Source organism: Oryctolagus cuniculus, chromosome 9, assembly GCF_051225735.1.
Source record: "Oryctolagus cuniculus isolate XC-2025 breed Fujian yellow rabbit chromosome 9, ASM5122573v1, whole genome shotgun sequence".
Lineage (NCBI taxonomy): Eukaryota > Metazoa > Chordata > Mammalia > Lagomorpha > Leporidae > Oryctolagus > Oryctolagus cuniculus.
In genome coordinates this window covers 76,765,691-76,787,625 of record NC_142875.1, presented here as the reverse complement: position 1 = coordinate 76,787,625, position 21,935 = coordinate 76,765,691, and the positions used below count along the sequence as shown (strand labels likewise).

General features: G+C 40.8%; 1 protein-coding gene and 1 pseudogene across 2 annotated transcripts in view; one reads left to right on the top strand and one right to left on the bottom strand.

The window, feature by feature from the left end:
* LOC127487168 (phosphatidylinositol 3,4,5-trisphosphate 3-phosphatase TPTE2) overlaps window positions 1-18,806 on the top strand; it is a 30,756-nt gene extending 11,950 nt beyond the window's left edge. The window contains exon 5 of the mRNA XM_089303692.1: window positions 39-18,806. Coding sequence (XP_089159818.1) covers window positions 39-257 — 219 coding nt within the window. The 3' untranslated portion in view covers window positions 258-18,806. The remainder of the gene's footprint in view (window positions 1-38) is intronic.
* Window positions 6,893-8,858, bottom strand: LOC149124629 (cellular tumor antigen p53 pseudogene; annotated as a pseudogene). The gene has a single exon (XR_016212925.1). The product of XR_016212925.1 is annotated as a cellular tumor antigen p53 pseudogene (transcript).
* Window positions 18,807-21,935: the final 3,129 nt, after the last annotated feature.

The window sequence follows — 21,935 nt, the reverse complement described above, 5'->3', positions numbered from 1 at the left end:
TTGTGTTTGACAAGTTAATTATTGTTTTGAACTCTCAGGTTTCAGAAAACAAAAGGCGATACAGGAGAGATGGATTTGACCTAGATCTCACTTACATAACTGGTTTGTTAAGCTTAGCTATTGATTTACTTACATTGTCCTACTTTTCTTGTGTGCAAATTTTTATTTTGCTTTTGCTTTTTCTAAGCCATATTCTTCCATTTTTCCCCCCACAAAGACATATGCCAGTGAGATGGTATGACATATCTGTAGTTTAACTCTCACAATGGAAGCTCTCCACATCATACCAAATCAGGGATACTTGACTGCTCTAGAGAAAGTTGAATGATTTTCAGTTTCTTGAGAATTTATTGAGTTCGGATAGTTCTCTTGGGTCTTACAGATCCAGAGAGTCCTCTTCTCTTCTTAGAATACCAGAGATGGAGGCCACTGCATTGCAGGTCTTAAAAGTCTTCTGAGTCAGGAGTGTTGAAACCCTGGAAGTTCCCACAATCACCAGAACCCAGACCTCTCAGTTTTCCTTTGGTGCTTAACGAGGTGCTCCAGAATGAGCTCAACACAACTCTGGCATATTACTAGAATCAACTGAGTCTTAGGACACCATGACATTTAACTGGTCATTACACTGGGTAATTTAGTATATTCTCTTGGTTATCCTGTGTCTGGGATAGCTTTTTTCTGTCAACCTCAACCTTTAAAGTTTTTTTCAAAGTTTCCTTTATTGTATTTGAAAGGCAGAGTTACAGTGACAGGGAGAGGGGAACAGAGAGAAAGAAAAAGAGAGAGAGAGAGAAAGAGACAGAGAAATATTTGCCATTCACTGGTTCACTCCCCAAATGGCTGTACTGGTGAGGGCTGAGCCAGGCCCAAGACAGGAGCCAGGAGCCAGGAGCCAGGAGCTTCATCTGGGTCTCCCACATAGGTGGCAAAAACTCAAGTACTTGAGCTATCTTCTGCTGCTTTCCCAGGCATGTTAGTAGGGAGCTGGATGAACAGTTGGGATTCAAACTGACACCCATCTGGGATGTCTGCCTCACAGGAAGCGGCTTAACCCAATATACCACTATGCCAACCCCTTGAAAGTTCTTTTCTGTAACAAAAGTCTAAACATACTTAAATTATTTTCATATATTGTTCCACATCTATAATCACATTCATAATAGTGATTATCGTGATTTTTTAGATCGCATTATCGCCATGTCATTTCCATCTTCTGGAAAGCAGTCTTTCTACAGGAATCCAATTAAGGTAAGAGTTTTTATCTAATAAATACTCAATTTTCAGTGAACACAGATGTGGAGTCATAGTTTACTGTTGACCCAGGTTTGTCAGTCTTCCTCTGAAATCTTACTCTCTAACGTAAAACATCATAATGGATTATATCAGATAGTTTTTGCTGTATTTTAAGTAATAGCCAGTATTTTTAAAATTATATATACACACAGACCTATATTAGTTTTTAAAAGAAATGAACCAAAATGTCTTCATATAGCTATGACTTTTCTAAAATTTGATAAAATCTATCATTTTATGCATATACAGAGTAATACTATATACTTTGCCTTTTATTTATTTATATAATGCTTAGACCATAATAATCAGTTCATTATCGAAATGATATCTATTCAGAATTAATTTAAATAAGAACTATATGTTAACTGGGAATTAAGAATTTGGACAATAAATAAAATAAAGCTAGCTAACCAGCCAGTTTCCTCCTCTAGTGGCAGTAAACAATGCTTACTTGGAGTAGAGAATAATTTGAGTAGCCAAGCACACTGGTTAACTGTATGAAAGCCATCCATGGGTTAGACATGACTTGGACTACATGTACCTTCATATTCTATGAATCTCTTCTAGAAGCATGAGTGAGAGCCAAAAAGTAACAGCCATCATGTTTATATAACTAACTCCTGGGTCATTCCTAGGTTATGCTGGATAGTAAGATATGTGTCTGTCTCTTTTAGGAAGTTGTGAGGTTCCTGGATACCAAACATCGAAACCATTACCGAGTCTACAATCTATGCAGTATGTACATGACTTGATATTTTGCTACTATAGATAGAAAACAATTATGAATGTAAGAAGACAATTTCATTTCTACTTGTCATTTAATCATAAGCATTTGGTGGCAGTGAGGAGAGTGAGTTCAAAAATACTGATCTTGCTCAGGTACATTTAATAGGAAGATTGAGCTCAGTGGGTGCCCTTCAACAGAGACAAGCCTGTTAGAACCCAAGAGGCAGAAGTGGAGGTTTGGTCTACTCCAGTGGTTTTAGGGTTAAGAAAACTTTCTATTTTCCCTGGAACACTGCATTGAGGACACAGACCAAAAAAAAGGAATTCTCTATCCACTAGGAGTGAGTTGTGATGACAGCAGTGTACTAAGTGGGAGTGGGGAGGATTGTCATTTTTAGTCCTTGTTTATACTCCTGTGGAACTGTTGTCTTCTTTTTACTTGTTGCATACTATGGTTAGTGGTGAATTACCCCTGTGATTACAGAGTAGACTAAAATTTTAAAAAAAGAAACTAAACCTTTAAAGAATATTAACAAATGATATCCTTAAGTTACCACTCTTGTCTCTCCTGAGTTTTTCCTCTATTTGTTTATTAAATGGACATTTTGCAAGGGAAAGAATTTTGGCCAGTTACACTGCCTTTGCCCCATTGTTTTCAACTATCTTACAATAGTATAATGAATTATCTGCTAAAAAGTTAAAGTAAAGGCTATTCAAAAGTCAGTTGGATCAGTAACTTATCCATAGAATAAGTCACTAATTTTTTTATGTTTTTGAGGCCCTCAAGTTTTTTTAGAGCAGCTAGAGCCACTCAGAAAACTCCTTTTGTTTTTTTTTTTTGTTTGTTTGTTTGTTTTATTTTTTTTATTTTTTTGACAGGCAGAGTGGACAGTGAGAGAGAGAGACAGAGAGAAAGGTCTTCCTTTGCCGTTGGTTCACCCTCCAATGGCCACCGCGGCCGGCGCGCTGCGGCCGGCGCACCGCGCTGATCCGATGGCAGGAGCCAGGAGCCAGGTGCTTTTCCTGGTCTCCCATGGGGTGCAGGGCCCAAGCACCTGGGCCATCCTCCACTGCACTCCCTGACCACAGCAGAGAGCTGGCCTGGAAGAGGGGCAACCGGGACAGAATCCGGCGCCCCAACCGGGACTAGAACCTGGTGTGCCGGCGCCGCTAGGCGGAGGATTAGCCTAGTGAGCCGCGGCGCCGGCCAGAAAACTCCTTTTGATAAGGAATTTCAATAGAAAACTTTAACATGTTCATAACTCATCATTTATTATGTTATTAGTTATGAAAATATGACATCTGTATGATTTATTTTAGGTGAAAGAGCTTATAATCCTGAACATTTTCATAACAGAGTCCAAAGAATCATGATTGATGATCATAATATCCCTACTCTCAGGTAACTTTTATGCAACACTGGCTATGAGAAGAGGGCCAGATACACTGGGCTTTATTGTTTTGGAAATATTTTAATTCAACTAAAAGTCTAACTTTTAAAATCAGCGAGATGGTGGTATTCTCCAAAGAAGTAAATATGTGGCTGGCTCAAGACAAGAAGAACGTAGTAGTGATTCACTGCAAAGGCGGCAAAGGTAATAGCATTTTTTCTTTTTTTCTAAAGAAATTCAAAATGTATATTAAAGTATAAAACAGATTCATCTTACTATCAAACAATATGAGTAAGGTTTAAAATTTAGAATTTTTTTAAAGATTTATTTATTTGAGAGGCAGAGTTACAGACAGGAGAGATGGGGAGGGCCTTCTACCCATTGGTTTACTCCCCATTTAGCTGCAATGGCCATAGCTGGGCAGATCCAAAGGCAGGAGGCAGGGCTGCTTCTGGGTTTCCCACATGGATGCAGGGGCCCAGGCTCATTAGTAGGGAGTTGGATTAAAGTACAGTAGCTGGGACTCTAACCCGTATGGTATGCCAACAGCAGCAGGCAGTGACTTTACCTGCTGTACCACAGCACCAGCCCCTTAATATTGGAATTTTAAAAATTGAAATGGATGTATTTCTTTTTCTATACATATAGTCCATTGTTCTAACACCATCTACTGCATGTTATTTTATTCTCTATTAATTTCTAATCCCTCTCAGCCTTATCTCACCTTTCAGGAACTGACATATCCTCACTCACTTCATCTGCAGCTTCTATTAGTGAAGAGTTGTAATGTTCCTTTGGGGGACTCATATTGTCTTCCTTATTCTTATTTCAGGTTTTAGCTTTGTTTTCAGCATATGTGTGTATAAATATGTATTACACACAAATATTTATAAACTTACAGAATTTCTCTTGTGAGATTTCTGTTATGTGCTGCTCTGTGTGCGTTTCAAGTGGAAGCACAGAGCACTATCTACTGGAGCCCTGTTCACCTGTAAATCATGGTGGAGTTGGGTGTGAGCTGTGGTGCACTTAGCCCCACCTTCTGAGACCCAGATGAGTTCTCAATGATGGATTTCATGGGCTCGAGTTTCCTTGTTGCCTGACTTGCATGGTGGGGAAGAGTCTCCTCTGAGATAGTGTGGACATCGCTCCTGTGTGGGAGGTGTCGTGGGATGGCTCCCACAGTTGATGTTTGTGTGTCTGGTAGGCCAAGGTCTATGTTCGAGAATGTAAACATTAAAGATGGCTTCTGTGGGCCAGCTGCAGGTCTGGATGGGCAGGGGGAAAAGGGGTCGGACAGCATAGTACCAATCTGTTTGCTTTTTTTATACCTTCTCTTTTTTTCCCCTCTTGGAACTTCAAAAGCAGTTCACCTATCTCCTCCTCCTGCTGCTACTCCCAGCTCCATGGACACCTAATTCCACCTAACCTGATCCACTGGGGACTGGCACCCTCCACCCCGACAACCTGTGCATGCTGCGTCTCCTCTGTTTCTCCTTCTTATTTTCCCTTTCAGCATGTACCTGCCCAGTCTGTGTTGGCCAACTGGGTTTCCCGGTGTAAATTTCCCGCAGTTCTATCTCCTGCATGTAACCTCTCTCCCTTTTAACTACCTATTTTGCCCCCATGTGACTTGGATATTCCTGTTTATTTTTTTTTCTTTTTTTTGACAGGCAGAGTGGACAATGAGAGAGAGAGACAGAGAGAAAGGTCATCCTTTTGCCATTGGTTCACCCTCCAATGGCCGCCGCGGCCAGCGCACCATGCTGATCCAAAGGCAGGAGCCAGGTGCTTTTCCTGGTCTCCCATGGGGTGCAGGACACAAGCACTTGGGCCATCCTCCACTGCACTCCCAGTCCACAGCAGAGAGCTGGCCTGGAAGAGGGGCAACCGGAACAGAATCCGGCGCCCCGACTGGGACTAGAACCCAGTGTGCCGGCGCTGCTAGGTGGAGGATTAGCCTGTTGAGCCACGGTGCCGGCCCAGATTTTCCTGTTTCTAAGCTGCCATCTTTTCCCTGACCCTTTGGTTCTTCTTACAACTTGATTCTTACATTCAATTTTAGAATAATTTTGTCCGTTTTCACAATATGTTTAGGATTTTCATTGGAAAGGAACTGAATTTATTAATTTGGGAGAACTGACAACTAGGTTATCTATTTATTTGAATCATTTGGCCCTTCAATAATATTTTATACTTTATATTCACAGTGGTTTTTGTAGTCCATTTTCTGTTGTGGTAGCAAAAATACCGAAGGCTGGGTACTTTATAATAAAAGTGGTTTATTTAGACCACAAATTTGAAGGCTGAAAGTCCAGGATCAGGCAACCCCATGTGTTTGGGCCCTGGTAAAGCTGCTTGGTTGCATCACAGCATGTTAGATGGCATCATGGTGGGAGTGATGCATTCGGTTAGCACGTGGTACTTATATTACCTTCTTAATAGAAAGCTGCTAGATTCTGTTGATAGTTTGGTTTACAGTTCTTGTATCCGGGCCATGGGTATGATTGGATATTCTTTTTTTAGTTTCCCTCATAATGTTAATTTCAACTGTTGGCTTCACAAAATGAGCTAGGCTGCATTTCCTTTCTTTTTTATTCTCCAAGTCTGTTTAACTTGGTTATTATTTTTTTTTCTTTACCTTAAATGTAAGCTAGGACTCCCTAGTGAACCCACATCAACCTACAGTTTTCTCTGTGGATGTTTTCAAGTTGTAAATCAGATTTTGTTAGATATAGGATTGTTTAAAACTATTTCTTGTATCTATTTTAGTTAGTTGTATATTCCCAAGCATTTGTCCATTTTATATACAATTTCAAATGTCTTGGCATCAAATTGTTCAACATATAATCTTACTATTCTAATATCTAGAGTGTGCTCCCCTTTTTATTCCCTATGTAGCTTTCTTGATGCCTTGTCTCTATTTTCTTTGATTAGTTTCACCAGGGATTTTTCAATTTTATCAATCTTTTCAAAGTACCAAATTATTAGATTATTGTTGGTAGCTCTTTTTTTAGTATTATTATATTAGAGGGGAGAGACAAAGAGAGCACTGGCACTCCCATCTGCTGGTTCATTCCCCAAATACTCAGAACATCAGCCCCAGTAGTAGCCAGGAGCCAGGAGCCAGGAGCCAGGAATACAGTGCTGGTCTCTCAATGTGGATGGCAGGAAATCAAATTACTTGAGCCATCACCACTGCCTCCAAAAGTCTGTATTAGGAGGAAGCTGGAGTCAGGAGCCAACCAAGCTGTTGATCAGTAGCCTCCTTTTCAGGAAACTTCATGCAAAAGGTGGAAAAACTCCTCTTTGGAAGTACCTGGCTTAGAATAGTGTTTGCAATGACAGACTGAGAAAGCAATTTAGCGGTTCATTAAACATTTTTAAAATGATAGAAAATTCTGTGCATCTCAGGTAAAAATAAGTTTGGAATTACATTAAGTAATTAGGTTCAGTGTGTACTAAGTAAAAAGCTACAGTAATTAAGCAAACATTTTTATTTTTTTTTTGAGACACAGGATGGTACTCACGTTTTATTGTAAAATAAGAAACCGATATAAAAAGGGGATATAAAAAGGGAAGAGGACTGGCGGTGACAAATGCAGATGTGCCTTGCAAGGTGCAAAAGAAATTGACCCTGAGCATTGTGGGGAAAGTGAAAAAGGTCTTAGTAGATGCAGATGGTACATGAGATGGAATCCTCCAGGCGTAGGTTAGGGCAGGACTTCTTTCAGGTGCCATTGTCACTAAGAGGCTGGGCAGGATTTGGCTGCACCAGCGTAGACCAGGTGCCCAACCAGTGAAGCTGTCAACCCAGCCAGCAGGAGGGCAGGGAACCAGCTCCCATGAGGGTGCCACATCCCAGCCACCCTATAATAAAGGGTGCTTTCCAGGACAGCCACACAGCATTTCATTAATCCTCACAGTAGACCCTGTGAGGTAGGCATGATCAGCATTTCATGAAGTTGTGGCCACATCCCTGCTCAGCACAGCAGGAGGGCTGGGCTTCCCACCCAGCCTAGGGCTGCTTCTCAGAGCATTTTTCCCCCCAAACATTCCTCACAGTCAAAATTCTAAAAGCTAAGGCTGGCCCATCCTAGCTCCCACTGCCCCTCCCTTCCTCCCCCCAATACCACCAGTGCAGGCCAAGGCAAGTGGAAGAATTCCTGGGAGTTCTGAGGCATACCTCTACCAAGTAGGGTTCAAGCACCTGAGTCCCAAAATGTCAAGGTAGGAGGGCATGGGGGTCGTCAACGTGGTCAGAAGGTGAGACCTCAGTCTGAGTTGGGCCCCTCTCTCTTGAACATTAGTTTTTTACTGCAGGAGGTAGACTGCCCCTTCTTGGCCTTTGGGCAGCTGGAGTGAGCCCTGCTCCCCCAGGGCTCCTTCTTGGCCTTGGCATCCTTGAGCTCCAGGACCTCATTCAGCTCTTGGAACACCTTGAAGCATTCACGCCCACGGATCTTAATGATGCAATATTCTCTATCAAGTGGCTTCTTTTTCTTGGGAGAGGAGTCGGTGGTGGTGGTTGGCAGTGCTTGCTTAGAGCTCCCGGGGGGCAGCTCAGGGCAGGACTCCCCTTTCTTGAGGAAATTTTCTTCCTCTGTGCCGTGGTCCCTCCCAGGACAGGCACACACTCGCACCTCAAAGCTGTTCCATCCTAGCAGGTTCCCCCTGGAATCTTCCAGTGTGATGAGGGTGAGGATGGGCCACCGGTTCATGCCCCCCATGCAGGAGCTGTTACACATGTAATTATAGTGGATGGTGGTACAGTCAGGGCCAATGTCGGGTGGCTCATAGGGCACCACCACACTGTGTCGGAAGGTGTTTCTGTCATCCAAATACTCAGCACACAGATTTCCCTCCACCCGGATGAGATGCTGAGAGAGGGGCCAGATCATCACTATCGGAACAGCACTCGTGGTGGGGGCAGTGTCTGACAACTTCCTTCATGTGTTGAGACTTCTTGAAGATGGCCATGGCCCGCACACGGGTGCCAGGCAGGGGTGTTGAGTCGACCCACAGCTGCACAGGGCAGGTGTTTGCTAGCTGCTAGAAGAGCTTGTTGAGGCAGGGGGAGTACGTGCAGGTGACAGACTTGGCCGTCCCAGAGTGCAGGAAGCCCAGCCGGAAACTGGAGTTGCCGTGGTAGGTCTTTTGGGAAGGGACAGAGGATGACAGGGGCCAGCAGGTGGCTGGTGCAGGGGTCGCCAGCCCAGGGGCAGCTGGGGTGGGGGCCTCTGGTGCAGGAGCTGCTGGTACTCAGAGCCCTTCATCTGGGTCTTCGTTGAGCCAGTTGGCAACATCTTTAGTGGACAGCAGATCATCCAAGGGAGGGTTCAGCAAGGTGGTCAGCAGGTTGTACTCAGAAAGCAGTTTCCATAGGTCTGAAAGTGTCTCCTGACTCAGGGGAGGCTCCAGGCTGAGAACTGACTACAACTCCTCCATGGCAGCACCCAGGAAGCTGGCCCGGTCGCCAGTCCTCAGGAGAGCGCATCACAGCCCCAGACGCCAGGTGCCCCCGCAGCGCAGTGGCTACCTGTGCCCTGGACGGTGGCCCCCAGGAAACAACATCTTTTTAAAGTTAAATTTTGTATGGCAGATGAAAAATAGAAATTCAAATAAAACTCGAGAAATTTTGAGGATAAATGACATGAAGCATAAGGTCAAGGATTTGCTTTAAAATGTAACAGTGGAAAAGAAAGGAGATGGCACAGAAGAAGAAAGGATAGAGGATAGAGGAGAGGGGAGGGGTAGGAGAGAAGCGAGGAAAGAGGAGAGGGAAAGTAACCAAGTTCAGCAAATATCAGTAATTACAAAATCAGGAAAAGTACACGAGGGTTCACTATCCTGTTCTGTATGCTTTCATATGTTTAAAAACTTTTGTACTACAATTAAATACTCTATGGAAGAAACAATGAGTATTGCAAATGCTAAAAGCCATTTTGAGTTGTGATCCTGGTTTTATTCTTTTTCTAAAAGAATGTTTAATTTATTTGAAAGGCAGTGGCACAGAAAGAGAGAGGGAGAGGCAGAGAGATCTTCTATCAAGTGGTTCACTCTCCAAATGGCCACAATGACCAGGACTGGGGATGGCTGAAACTGGGAGCCTGGAACCCTTTCTGGGTCTCCCCCATGGGTGGCAGGGGCCCAAGTACTTTGGTCATCTGCTAAATCCCCAGACTCATTAGCAAGGAGCTGGATCTGAAATGGACTAGCTTAACCTGCTGTGCCACAACTCTGACCGCTATTTTTAACTTTTATAGATACTTTTATTTATGTTATATGGATCATAGAGTGTAGAATTAGTTCCTAATTAGCAAGTGAGGCTTTAGGCTTGGAGTCCTAGGCAGAACTGACTGCCTCCAGTGTGTTTCCCAGCATCTGTGATTCAAGACAAGTACACATGTGCACAAGTGTATCATGTCCATTTACAGAACCAAATTCCAGATACAACCATAAAACAGCGAAATATCTTGGCTATTACTAAACTATTTGTGACAAGCACATTCAGGGTGTAAAAAAGTCAATCAAAAACACACTCTGGATACTTCTGAGTGTATTTTCATACTAAGTTCTACCATGAACTAGCTTCTTAAACTAACTTTTCTTTTCTAGGAAGAACTGGGACAATGGTCTGTGCTTGCCTCATTGGTAATCAGATCTTTGGTACTGCAAAGGTATGAAACATGTTACTACAATCTGTCTTGTGCTTACTGAAATCGCCAATTCTGAACTATCACTGCTAGGATGTTATGGTGACTCTCTGAGTCCCAATGGTTAAGTGAAACTGTAACTGGAGAGTGGGTCATTAAAAAGTATTGGTTGGCTCCTCCTTTGTTTCATATCCACTATGAAATTAGTAAATGACTACTTCTTACCCTGGACAAGGACTAGGGTAAAATGTGTGAGGCATAAAATTTAAGGGAATATAAAAAATCTCAGTAGTTAGCATAAATAATGTTAAATCAGAATTTTAAAAATAAAAACGAATGCAAAAAAATCATGATTAATCTTTTATTATTATTATTATTAATACTATTAATCTTTTAAATACAAGTGGGACCCAATAGGAGCAGGATTAAGTGAGGTCAGTAAAGCCAAGTTATACAAATGCAAAGCGTTGCAGGACTTCCTCATGAGAATAATATTCAGATTAATTAGATGCATTTTGCAGAGGACCTTGGCTATCCTTAAAATTGCTGTATATACATAAAAGGCCTTGCTTTCCCACTCAGAGTCTCTCATGGTTAATTACTATTTTTGCAAAGTCAATATACATAATAACTGTAATCTGGAAATTGCTGAGAAGAGAAGGTGAGTTGTTCCCATGTCTTAAAGCAGGGTTCATTTTGCTGCCATATTTTTGGGAAGCTGCCACTTAAGTCCCTACTTCCAGCAGCTCTGGTCTGCTGGCCTGCAGTAGAGAGAAGAGGAGCTGAGGGTTATGCACAACAGTCAGCTCTCCAGGAGATGGGAGGAGTGCGAGTGGGAGGGAAATTATGGGGGAGAAAGCCAATGTAATCCATAAACCGTACTTTGGAAATTTATATTTATTAAATTTAAAAAAAAGGAAAAAAAAAACAACTCTCTAGCCACTTCTGTCTTATAATCTAAGATACACAAGTTTGGAAAATAGGTGTTTCTTTAAGTCATACATCATTATGTTTCAGTGAGTTGTAAAAGCAACTTACTGAGTAGTGTTTCACTTCTAAAATGGAGATTAGAAAATATCAATGTTTGATGGGTGTGTGTGTATGCCCAAGTCTGTGTGTATATCATGGGTTTATTAATGTGGGTTACAATTTCATTTTCTTTTCATCTCAGTCTTCTCATTTGTATATTGGAAGGTAGAAAGAAGAGTTGGACCAAATAGTTTCTAAGGGCATTCTAGTTCTGAAAGTCCATGTATGCAGGAATCTTTGAATGAGACATATCTTTGATGTAGCCTTTTTAATACTGTTATTTTGAGTAGCCTCTCTTCACAGAATGCTCCCCCTTAAGGAAATAATGTGTCCTTAGAAACTTAAAACACATCTACTATGGGAAAGGGAAGATTGCAGATGAACCATTGTTATGTTGCTCCTTTTCTATAGGAAAGTCTTGCTTATTTTGCAAGTCGACGTACTGATCACACCATCAGTAGTAAATTCCAAGGAATTGAAACTCCCTCCCAAGTAAGTTTTCTTTTTAAAGGGGCACTTCTTTGGGGGGAGTGGGTTAAGATTAGCCCGACACATGGTTTCACTTTAGACTCTTCTCTGTTGGATATCAGGCAGTGGCCCTTGGGTGCCCTGCAGCAGGCTTTAACTCCTCCTCAGGACCAAAACCTATACCTCAGTCGCTGCCCATGCTTGAGGAGCAGTGGGTCCTCCCTAGAGCATTTGATATTTGTTGTTGTGTACAGAGTTCAGCAGTTGATTACTTTCCTGTAATAGGCAAGTCTAATACCTAAGATTCCAGGCCCCTAATGCTTATCAGTTGCCTTTGATTTCCCCATAGAAGAGGAACTGAGTCTTTCACAAACCCCTCCTGCGGCAATGTTGCCCTCTCAGAGAATCATGAGAACTATTTCTAGATGATTTCCTTGTGAGAGTGGTTGGGGAGGGAGAAGGAATGTCTATATTTTGATGGTTAAAGAAAAAAGAAAATAGAGGCTGGCACCATGGCTCGCTTGGTTAATCCTCCGCCTATAGTGCCGGCATCCCATATGGGCACTGGGTTCTAGTCCCAGTTGCTCCTCTTCCAATCCAGCTCTCTGCTATGGCCAAGGAGGGCAGTGGAGGATGGGCCAAGTGTTTGGGCTCCTGCACACCCATGGGAAACCAGGAAGAAGCACCTGGCTCCTGGCTTCAGATCAGCGCAGCGTCGGCCATAGCAGCCATTTGGGGAGTGAACCAATGGAAGGAAGACCTTTTTCTCTCACACTGTCTGTAACTCTGTCAATTTAAAAAAAAAAAGAAAAAGGAAAATAAACACTTTTCAAAACCTCTAATATACCCCAAATGCTTCTAAACTTAAAACTATTTCATTTAGGATTTATAATATTTATGTGGAGATTGCTGAATTTTTTCCTTTTAAAAAGATTATGGAAATTTTCAAACATATGCAAAAAAGACAATTATACAACAAATCCATTTTTACTCAACATGCCACTTTATCTCATAACTAACCAATCATGGTTTATTCATTCTCTCCCCTCTCTATCCAAATTCCTCAACCCTATTCCACTCTGTTTCACCAAACCTGGGTTATTCTGAAGGAAATTACACCCATGAGATCATTTTATCCCACAAGTATTTTGGTATGACATCTAACATAAGGTCTCAAGAGAACCCAAAAATCTTAATACCATTTATCACATCAAATGCTGTATGCCTTATAAAATCTTAATAATTTCAAATTTTGAGTTTATTTTTAAATTTTCATAATTGTCTAAGATACTTAGAAAACTTTGTTTCAGTTACAATACAAACAAGGCCCATACATATCATTTGGATGCTACCTCTCTTAGGTCTCTTTCTGTTTCTGTTTCCCATCTCATTTTTATTCCTTGTGATTTGTTTATTGCAGAAATCAAAACATTTATCTGATAGAGTTTACAACAGTCTAGACTTTATTGATACATGCTAAGGGTTTTATATTCATTACCTAATTCAATAGGCACTGTTATGAATCCCATTTTACAGATTATGAAATTGAAGTTCAGAGAAATTAACCACTAGAACCAAGAACTCAAATCTAGATCTGTCAAATCTGAAGCCCAGTATAGTCCATGCTGTGAACAGCTTCTATTTATTGTCCCCCTAAAACCAAAGTGAGAGCTGATTGAGACTCTTAGGGAGATGTGAATGTAGCTATAAATGAGAGACTTTCTTTGAGTGAAGTGATGGCAACTGAATAACTACACTGGGCTTTGAAAGCAGCACACAGTAACTTCTCACCCTAGATCTTTGGTTAGGACAAAAGAATTCAGCCTTTACTCACCAATACTTTTCTCCCATACCTAAGCCAAAGAAAACAAAAAACAAGATATACATACACCCTTGGATAAAAGTAATACATCAACCTACTGAAGTCCATCTTTTATCACGCCATTTCCATGCTCAAAATCCATGATGGCTCCCTGCTGCCAATGGCAACTATATGTTCTAACCTAGCTCTCAAGATCTTCTGCGGCCGGTGCTGCGGCTCACTAGGCTAATCCTCTGCCTTGCGGCGCCGGCACATCGGGTTCTAGTCCCAGTCAGGGTGCCGGATTCTGTCCCGGTTGCCCCTCTTCCAAGCCAGCCCTCTGCTATGGCCTGGGAGTGCAGTGGAGGATGGCCCAAGTCCTTGGGCCCTGCACCCCATGGGAGACCAGGAGAAGCACCTGGCTCCTGCCATTGGATCAGCGTGGTGTGCCGGCCGCAGCGCACCAGCCGCGGCGGCCATTGGAGGGTGAACCAACGGCAAAAGGAAGACCTTTCTCTCTGTCTCTCTCTCTCACTGTCCACTCTGCCTGTTAAAAAAAATCCTCTTCAATTTGATTTTTCAAATTTTTTCTTCATTAAGTGCTGTCACATATCCTGTGCTCTAAGACAATAAGACCCTTTGCTATTTCCCAGCTTGTCAGCACTGTGTATCTTCATGCTATGAATCTGGTGGCAGGAGCCAAGGGTATGTGAAATGCAGCTCCTTCACTGACTCTCCCCATACATCTCCCTTTCTCCATTTCTCCTTTAGTCCTGCACAGTTATCCTGACTTTAGTCCAGAACTAGCACACCATATGCTACACCTGAATGTCTTCTGATTCACTGGGATAGCAATAGAAGAACTCAGCTGCAGACTTCAGATTTGGCAAGGCCCTGGGGCAGAGGTTCCTTTATGTCAAGTGATGATTCTCCAGACACCATCACATTCTGACCCTCCCAGTGAGCCAGTCTCCTGGTCACATTACATCTATCCCTGAGTTAAGAACTTGCATGAGACTATCTCATGGCTGCCCTTTCTCATAGAAAGTACAACACTTAATTTTATTAAACTTCCCAATGGGGAAAGAAGAATCTGTGAACTTCTGAGTCCTGTTGGTTCAGTGCCAGAACTGTTCAACTTCCTTAAGAAAGACTCAAGGACAGACCTTGTGAATAAGTTTATCACAGAAAGAATGAAACCAAGAAAATTCCAGAACTTCTTTGCAACAACAGAACTGAGAAAATGATAATTAAAGAAACTCTAGCTGGCAGAGGCAAGGTAAAAATGACCAAGAATCTACCTGAGAGATGTTGGTCTCCTCCTGAGTTTGCAAATACCATTCTTCCATTATCATAGGCTATTCTTCACCCAATCACAAAGCTTCCCGTAACTCAGTCACATCCTTGCTTCTATCCACACATGGATAATGGTGTAGTCTAAAACACAATCATAATTATAAGCACCCTATAAGCCAGACCTGATTCCTTTCTGGTTTCCTCCCAAAGCACTTAGTTCAGTATTGTTTCCTAAGGTAGTTTTGAGGCCACATACATAAAAACACTCTGTCTTATAACAAAATCCAGCAAGTGATTTCTTAATTTCTTACTGCCCTTACCAAGCTCTATGCCCTGCCCTCACAATAGGAATTTCTGATTTTCAGCTTTTCTTCCTCATGTAACCTGAAGCTTTTGTTTCTTTGCAGAGTAGATATGTTGGATATTTTGAGAATGTGAAAAATCTCTGCAACTGGACTCTCCCGCCAAAAAAAATCCTTACGCCATACAAAATTATCATTTATTCAATTCATAGTAAGTGTTTTTGTATAACTGAAAAACTGGGCAGAAGCAACAATGTTCCCATTCTTTGGGAAGATTTGCTTGTGGATATATACAGATGAGCTTTACTAGTACTAGGGCATCTAAAGAAATCTTTGTGAGTTTTAAACCATTTCAGGGAAGTCACGGGCATTTCAGCCTAATGAAGTTTTAACACCTTTCTCTCATAGGAACAATGAGAATAAAATAGTTTCTCAAAATTCAAAGCCTAAAAATCATTTAAAAATTTGGGAATTTTTGTGTCAGTCGGATATTATATCCTAAGATTATGTCTTCTTTCTTAATATCACTTTGGGTTTTATTTAAACCTTGTAGAAGGGGCCAGTGCTACGACACAGTGGGTTAAAAGCCCTGGCCTGAAGTGCCAGCATCCCATATGGACACTGTTTCTAGTCCTAGATGCTCCTCCTGATCCAGCTTTCTGCTATGGCCTAGGAAAGCAGTAGAAGATGGCCCAAGTTCTTGGACCCTTGCACCCACGTGAGAGACCTGCAAGAAGCTCCTGGCTTCCTATTGGCACAGCTCTGGCTGTTGCGGCCATCCTGGGAGTGAACCAGCGGGTGTCTCTCTGTCTCTACCTCTCTGTCTTTCAAATAAATAAAATAAATCTTTAAAAAAAAAAAAAAAACCCTGTAGAGACAATGCTTACAACTGTAAGGTGCAGATCTGGAAAAAATAGGGAGTTGCTCAAATTCACAACTTCAAGTTATTGTAGGTGAAGTTGTGTGGAATTTTATGGCATGATTTGCTTATCTCAGACTAACATGAAATAGAGGATTGGAAAACCTCAATCTCAGGGGCCAGCATTGCGGCATAGAAGGCTGAACCACTGCCTACAGTTTTATCATTCCACTTAAGTGCTGTTCCAAATCCAGATCCCTGTGGGTGCACCTGAGAGCAGCAGAGGATGGCCTGACTGCTTGGGCCCCTGGTACCTACAAGGGAGACTCAGATGGAGTTCCAGGCTCCTGGCTTCAGTGTGGCCCACCCATGGATGTTGTGACCATTTGTGGGAGTGAAGCAGTAGATGGAAGATCTTTGTCTCTCTCTAACTCTGCCTTTCAAACAAACAAATAAAAGACAATCTGAGATCCAAGATCCTGGGTGTTCAGCTTTCCACATGTCTTAGCTTGTAAACCAACTCAGGAAGGACTGTTGGACAAGTTAAAATTCGTCCTGCACCCGTGTAAATAAGCGGGCCAAACTTACTGGGATCAGTATGATTTTTGAATAAAAATAATCTTTCAAATGGTTGTGACAACAAGAGAAAGGAGCTAGGGAGACTGAGAAGAAAAAGTGTGAGAGGCTCTTAGATGGGTAATGTCTGTGACTGCACACTTTCCAGCTTTCATTGTCTTTGAGCTCTTTACTCTGCAAGTTGTAGAAAAGTGATAATGCAAACAACTTTTCTACATAGAAATGCAAACTGGATATGTTCAGTGGAATGCAATTGGCTACTAGCCCATTTGCATCTAGTCGTAGGTTCATTGCATCATTTACTATATGCTTGTGTGTGGTACTTTGAACCAGCTAGAATATTTTATTGTTTCCTCATTAGTGTGCCTATCTTTTTAATTTTATACAGATGTTGGAAAAGGCGATGGAAGTGACCTAAAAATTCAAATAACTACAAAACAACAGACAGTCTTTTCATGTTCATCTTCTAAAAACTGCAAGGTAAGAGAAAGCATATGAATTGAAAATTCTGAAGTTTTTTTAAAGCTCAAAGTTATATCAGCATGTTGGCCTCCTGAACCATCACTCACCACAAAGAAGATGTTATGTTGCTTTGTAGTTACCATCCAACATGGAAACCGTAAGTATGGATGCAAACCAGAGCTAACTTAACCAAATTGTTTGAAAAAAAAAAGGGGGGAGGGTTTCCCAGGGTATTTTCTAAAATATATATCATTGTAAATTGTGGCTTTGCCTTTTAGGTTCCCACAAATGCTGAGCATGTTACCAGGAATCTATCAAGATTTTAATTTCAGATTGTAGTTATTTTTAGCCATATTTTTTTCCTCTTGGTCATTTTACCTTTTACTGTCCAACACTAAAATTTCAAATTGTAGCATACAAGAAAATCTCCTAGGGGCATGTAAAGATGCAAATTCATTATCTGTGCCTCCAAGGTACGATTCAGGAAATCTGGAATGGGTCTCAGCTATCTGTAGATATAGCAATGCTCCAGATGACTGTAACCAACAGTCCTGTGAGTTAGCGTTATGAGAAACTATGTAAGCATATGGATGAAAGAGGAGTCTCTTTACCCAAAGCAATGGGACCCTAGTAGACAATGATCTGCTAAAATGTTGAAGTGATGCCTAACTATATAAAGACTTTTGTGGAACAATAATAAAGCTTCTTTCATGAGTCTAGGAACTGTAAACATTCAGAAGACCCTCCCATGCTTCTATTCCTGACACTAATCCTCCTTGTCCTGTCCCCCTGTGTTGGTTTTGTTTTGTTTTGTTTTGTTTTGTTTTGCCTCTCCTAGCTGAGGGCATTCACCTGGGCCTGATCCTTGACATTTGTGTTTTCATTTCTGTAACTACCCCATTCTTGGTTACTCTCAGCCATTCCCCTTCTTTACATTATTATTTGTTCTTTAAGCCGTGGAACATATATTAATGAGCACTCACTGTTGCTACATGTAGAAATTACAATATGGACAGTCTTTACCCCAACAATCCAAAGTTAGTCAAATCCAAACTTGCCAAATGGAGCTTTTCCTCTGCTACTGCAGATGGCACCATCATTCTTTCACTCAGGTCTTCACACGTGGTATTATCTTTGATTCTCACTTTGCCTTCTCCACATAAATCCAATGAGTCACCAATTCCTCTGATTATTCCTTTGAAATTTTTCTTCATTCTCCTTTCCTTTATGTTTCCACTGCCACTGTTTAGTCCATTTGCTCGTTGCTCTGACAAAGTTTCTAAACAATGGTCTCCTTACCTTGTCTTTCTTCTTACACATTGTAGTGGGTAGAATCCTACAACATGCATCTTGAAGTATTGCTCTCATTGTGAAGAGCTGTATGTACGTCAGAAGACACACAGTTTATGCACAGTTAAAGCCAGTTAGCATCTTTGGGTCAGCATTCTTATCTGAAAAATAAAGATGACATCTCAAGTGTTGTGAGAATTAAGTTAGGTAATAAAATAAAAATTTGTCAACTATAAATTACCAAGTAGATGTTAATTCATGACAGTAGTCAGGATACTTTGACACATAAAATACCCCTCTCCCCAATACTCTCTAGCAACTTCACTCTTATTTCCATGGATCTTGAACTCTCAAGATACAATAACCATATCCAACCTGAGCTTATTTCCATCAGCAACTTAAGCTGCAGAGATTTTTCCTTGTAAACTGGGTCATCCTCGCAGGTTCTTGGAATATAATTCTAATTTCTACTTCATGTTTCTGCTTGTCTTTTCCCTCTCCTCTGTCCCAATGTATGCACTAGATTCTATTTTCAGTGCTCTCTTTTATTTATTCAAACCCTTCCATACTCAACTCAGTAGCTATCTCCTTGAAGAGTCTCTACTCTATGTTGCCTAATAATACCACCCCCTGCAGTTCATAACAGCACACTCAGTCTTCACCATGTAGCCTGACATTAGTTATACTATTATTCTTTACATGCCCAGCTCCCTGAAGGGACCGACTGAGTCTATATCTTATTATGCTTTTCACAGGGCCCAGCGTAAGTCTTTCTCATTTTCTATACCATTATTGTATAAAAATAAATCTGTAACAAAGAAATATTTAGTATAATTCCAAATCTGTTCCTCCTGGAAAGTTTATCGTTAATCACTTCATTTAAAGGCCTGCAATGGAGCTTACCAATGATCCCATCAAAAACACATGATTTTGGATTAAGCATTCTGTATTGCTTCTTGAATGGCAGTGTCAACTTTAAAACTGAAGATTTGAGTGTATTATCAAAAGTGGTCCAACTTATGAAAACCATAACACATTAAACAGTAATGTTTACGTGACTAAACTTAATTGAAAATAAATCAAACACTTTGCTTTTCAAATGTGTCCCAATATCATGCTCAATCGGACTTGCCCCAAATGGTGGAGTTAGAACTGTGCCAGGGGATCCCAATACAATCCCATCAAGGTGGCATGTACCAATGCCATCTCACTAGTCCAGGTGATCAATTTCAGTTCACAATTGATCACACTGATAGGTCTAAGAGTCAAAGGGATCACATAAACAAGACTAGCGTCTGCTAATACTAACTGATAGAATCAAAAAGGGAGAGAACAATCCATCATGGGAAGCGGGATACACAGCAGACTCATAGAATGGCAGATGTCCTAAATAGCACTCTGGCCTCAGAATCAGCCCTTAAGGCGTTCGGATATGGCTGAAGAGCCCATGAGAGTATTTTAGGCATGGAAAGCCAAGACACCCTGGGGGGAAAAAAAAAAAAAAGAAGAAGACTTAAATGACAGATCTCTGCAAGTGAGATCCCAGTAGAAAGAACTGGGCTCCATCAAAGAAGGAGGTACCTTTCTCTGAAGGGAGGAGAGAACTTCCACTTTGACTATGACCCTGTGGGAATAAGATCGAAGTCAGCGAACTCAAAAGGCTTCCATAGCCTTGGCAACTCATGACAAGAGCCTAGGGAGATTACTGACACCATAAACAAGAGTGTCAAATTGTTAAGTCAACAACAGGAGTCACTGTGTACTTACTTCTCATGTGGGATCTGTCCTTAGTGTGTTGTCCAATGTGAAGTAATGCTATAACTAGTACTCAAACAGTATTTTGCACTTTGTGTTTCTGTGTGGGTGCAAACTGATGAAATCTTTTTAATATATACTAAATTGATCTTCTGTATATAAAGATAATTGAAAATGAATCTTGATGTGAATGGAATGGGAGAGGGAGTGGGAGATGGGAGGGGTGTGAGTGGGAGGGAAATTATGGGGAGGGGAAGCCATTGTAATCCATTAACTGTACTTTGGAAATTTTATATTTACTAAATAAAAAATAAATAAATAAATAAATAAGTGTCCCAATATAATTTTGAAACAATGTTACAGAAATTTATAGACTCGCAACTTTACAGAAAAGAGAGTTTATATTTACTTTTTTAAAGATTTATTTATTTATTTGAAAGTCAGAGTTACACACAGAGAGGAGAGGCAGGGAGAGAAAGAGTCTTCCATCCGCTGATTCACTCTCCAGATGGCTGCAACAGCCAGAGCTGCGCCAATCTGAAGCCAGGAGCCAAGAGCTTCCTCTGGGTCTCCTATGAAGGTGCAGGAGCCCAAGAACTGGGCCCATCCTCCACTGCTTTCCCAGGCCTTCACAGAGAATTGGGTCAGAAGTGGAAAACCGGGACTCAAACCGGCATCCATACGGGATGCCGGCACTGTGGCCCGCAGCTTTACCCACTACACCACAGCGCCAGCCCCGACAGGTTCTATTTATTAATATATATAGTGAGTTTGCTATGAGGCTAAGAGTACTTGATAAATACAGAAAGGCTGAATGAGTGAAAACCACTTCAGTTTTACAGATCCCATCAGCAGCTAGATTTTTAGCTCTGAATTTCATGTGTTCATTCACAGATATTTCACGATGTCGAAACTGACAAAGTCATTATTGAATTGTTGAACTGTCCAATCCTATATGACGACGTTAAAGTCAGATTTCTCTCTCGGGTAAGTAATCAAGAAATTACTTCTGCTGTTGTACTTGTTTGCTCTTTTGATTGATTTTGATTTAGGACTTCTATTGCTACAAATCCCAAGAGCAGAGATGAGAGACTTCAATCCGTAACCAGGAATAAGAAAGCATCATATCACTAACATATTTTCAAAAAAGAAAAACACATGTAATCTAAGATATTTTGCTCTTTTTAAAAAAAAGTTCTATATAATTCACATGTATGAAGCTCCTTTGTGTTTTTCTAAATTCTACTTGATATATATATATATAAAACTAATCAAAAAACTCACAAAAACCAAGGAGCTAAAAAAACGTGTTTTTACTACATAGCAGTGACAACTTCTTTGTTTTATACCTTTAAAATACATTGCTATAAACTGAATGGGACTTTGCTTTTCTCGAAGTTGATGCTTATTACAAATAGTATTCATTAACCCTATATTTAACTTAAAATTAACCTTATTTTAACACTATATTTAACCCTATATTTAACTTCAAATAAATAAGAATGCCTTTCATTTTCTTTACTTGAACATATCTGCATAACTTCTACTGACCAGCCATAAATTGTTGTGTTTGCATATTATTCTGCATATAACAAATTTATAATCCTCAATAGTTTCTTTTTTATGTTTTTAAAAAACTTCTATTTAATAAATATAAATTTCCAAAGTACAGCTTTTGGATTACAGTGGCTTTTCCCCCTATAACCTCCCTCCACCCACAACCATCCCATCTCCCACTCCCTCTCCCATCCCATTCACGCAAGATTCATTTTCAATTATCTTTATAGACAGAAGATCAATTTAGTATATATTAAGTAAAGATTTCAACAGTTTGCACCCACACAGAAACACAAAGTGTAAAATACTGTTTGAGTACTAGTTATAGCATTCACATTGAACAACACATTAAGAACAGAGATCCTACATGGGGAGATAAGTGCACAGTGATTTCTGTTGTTGATTTAACAACTGACATTCTTGTTTATGGCGTCAGTAATCACCCGAGTCTCTTGTCATGAGCTGCCAAGGCTA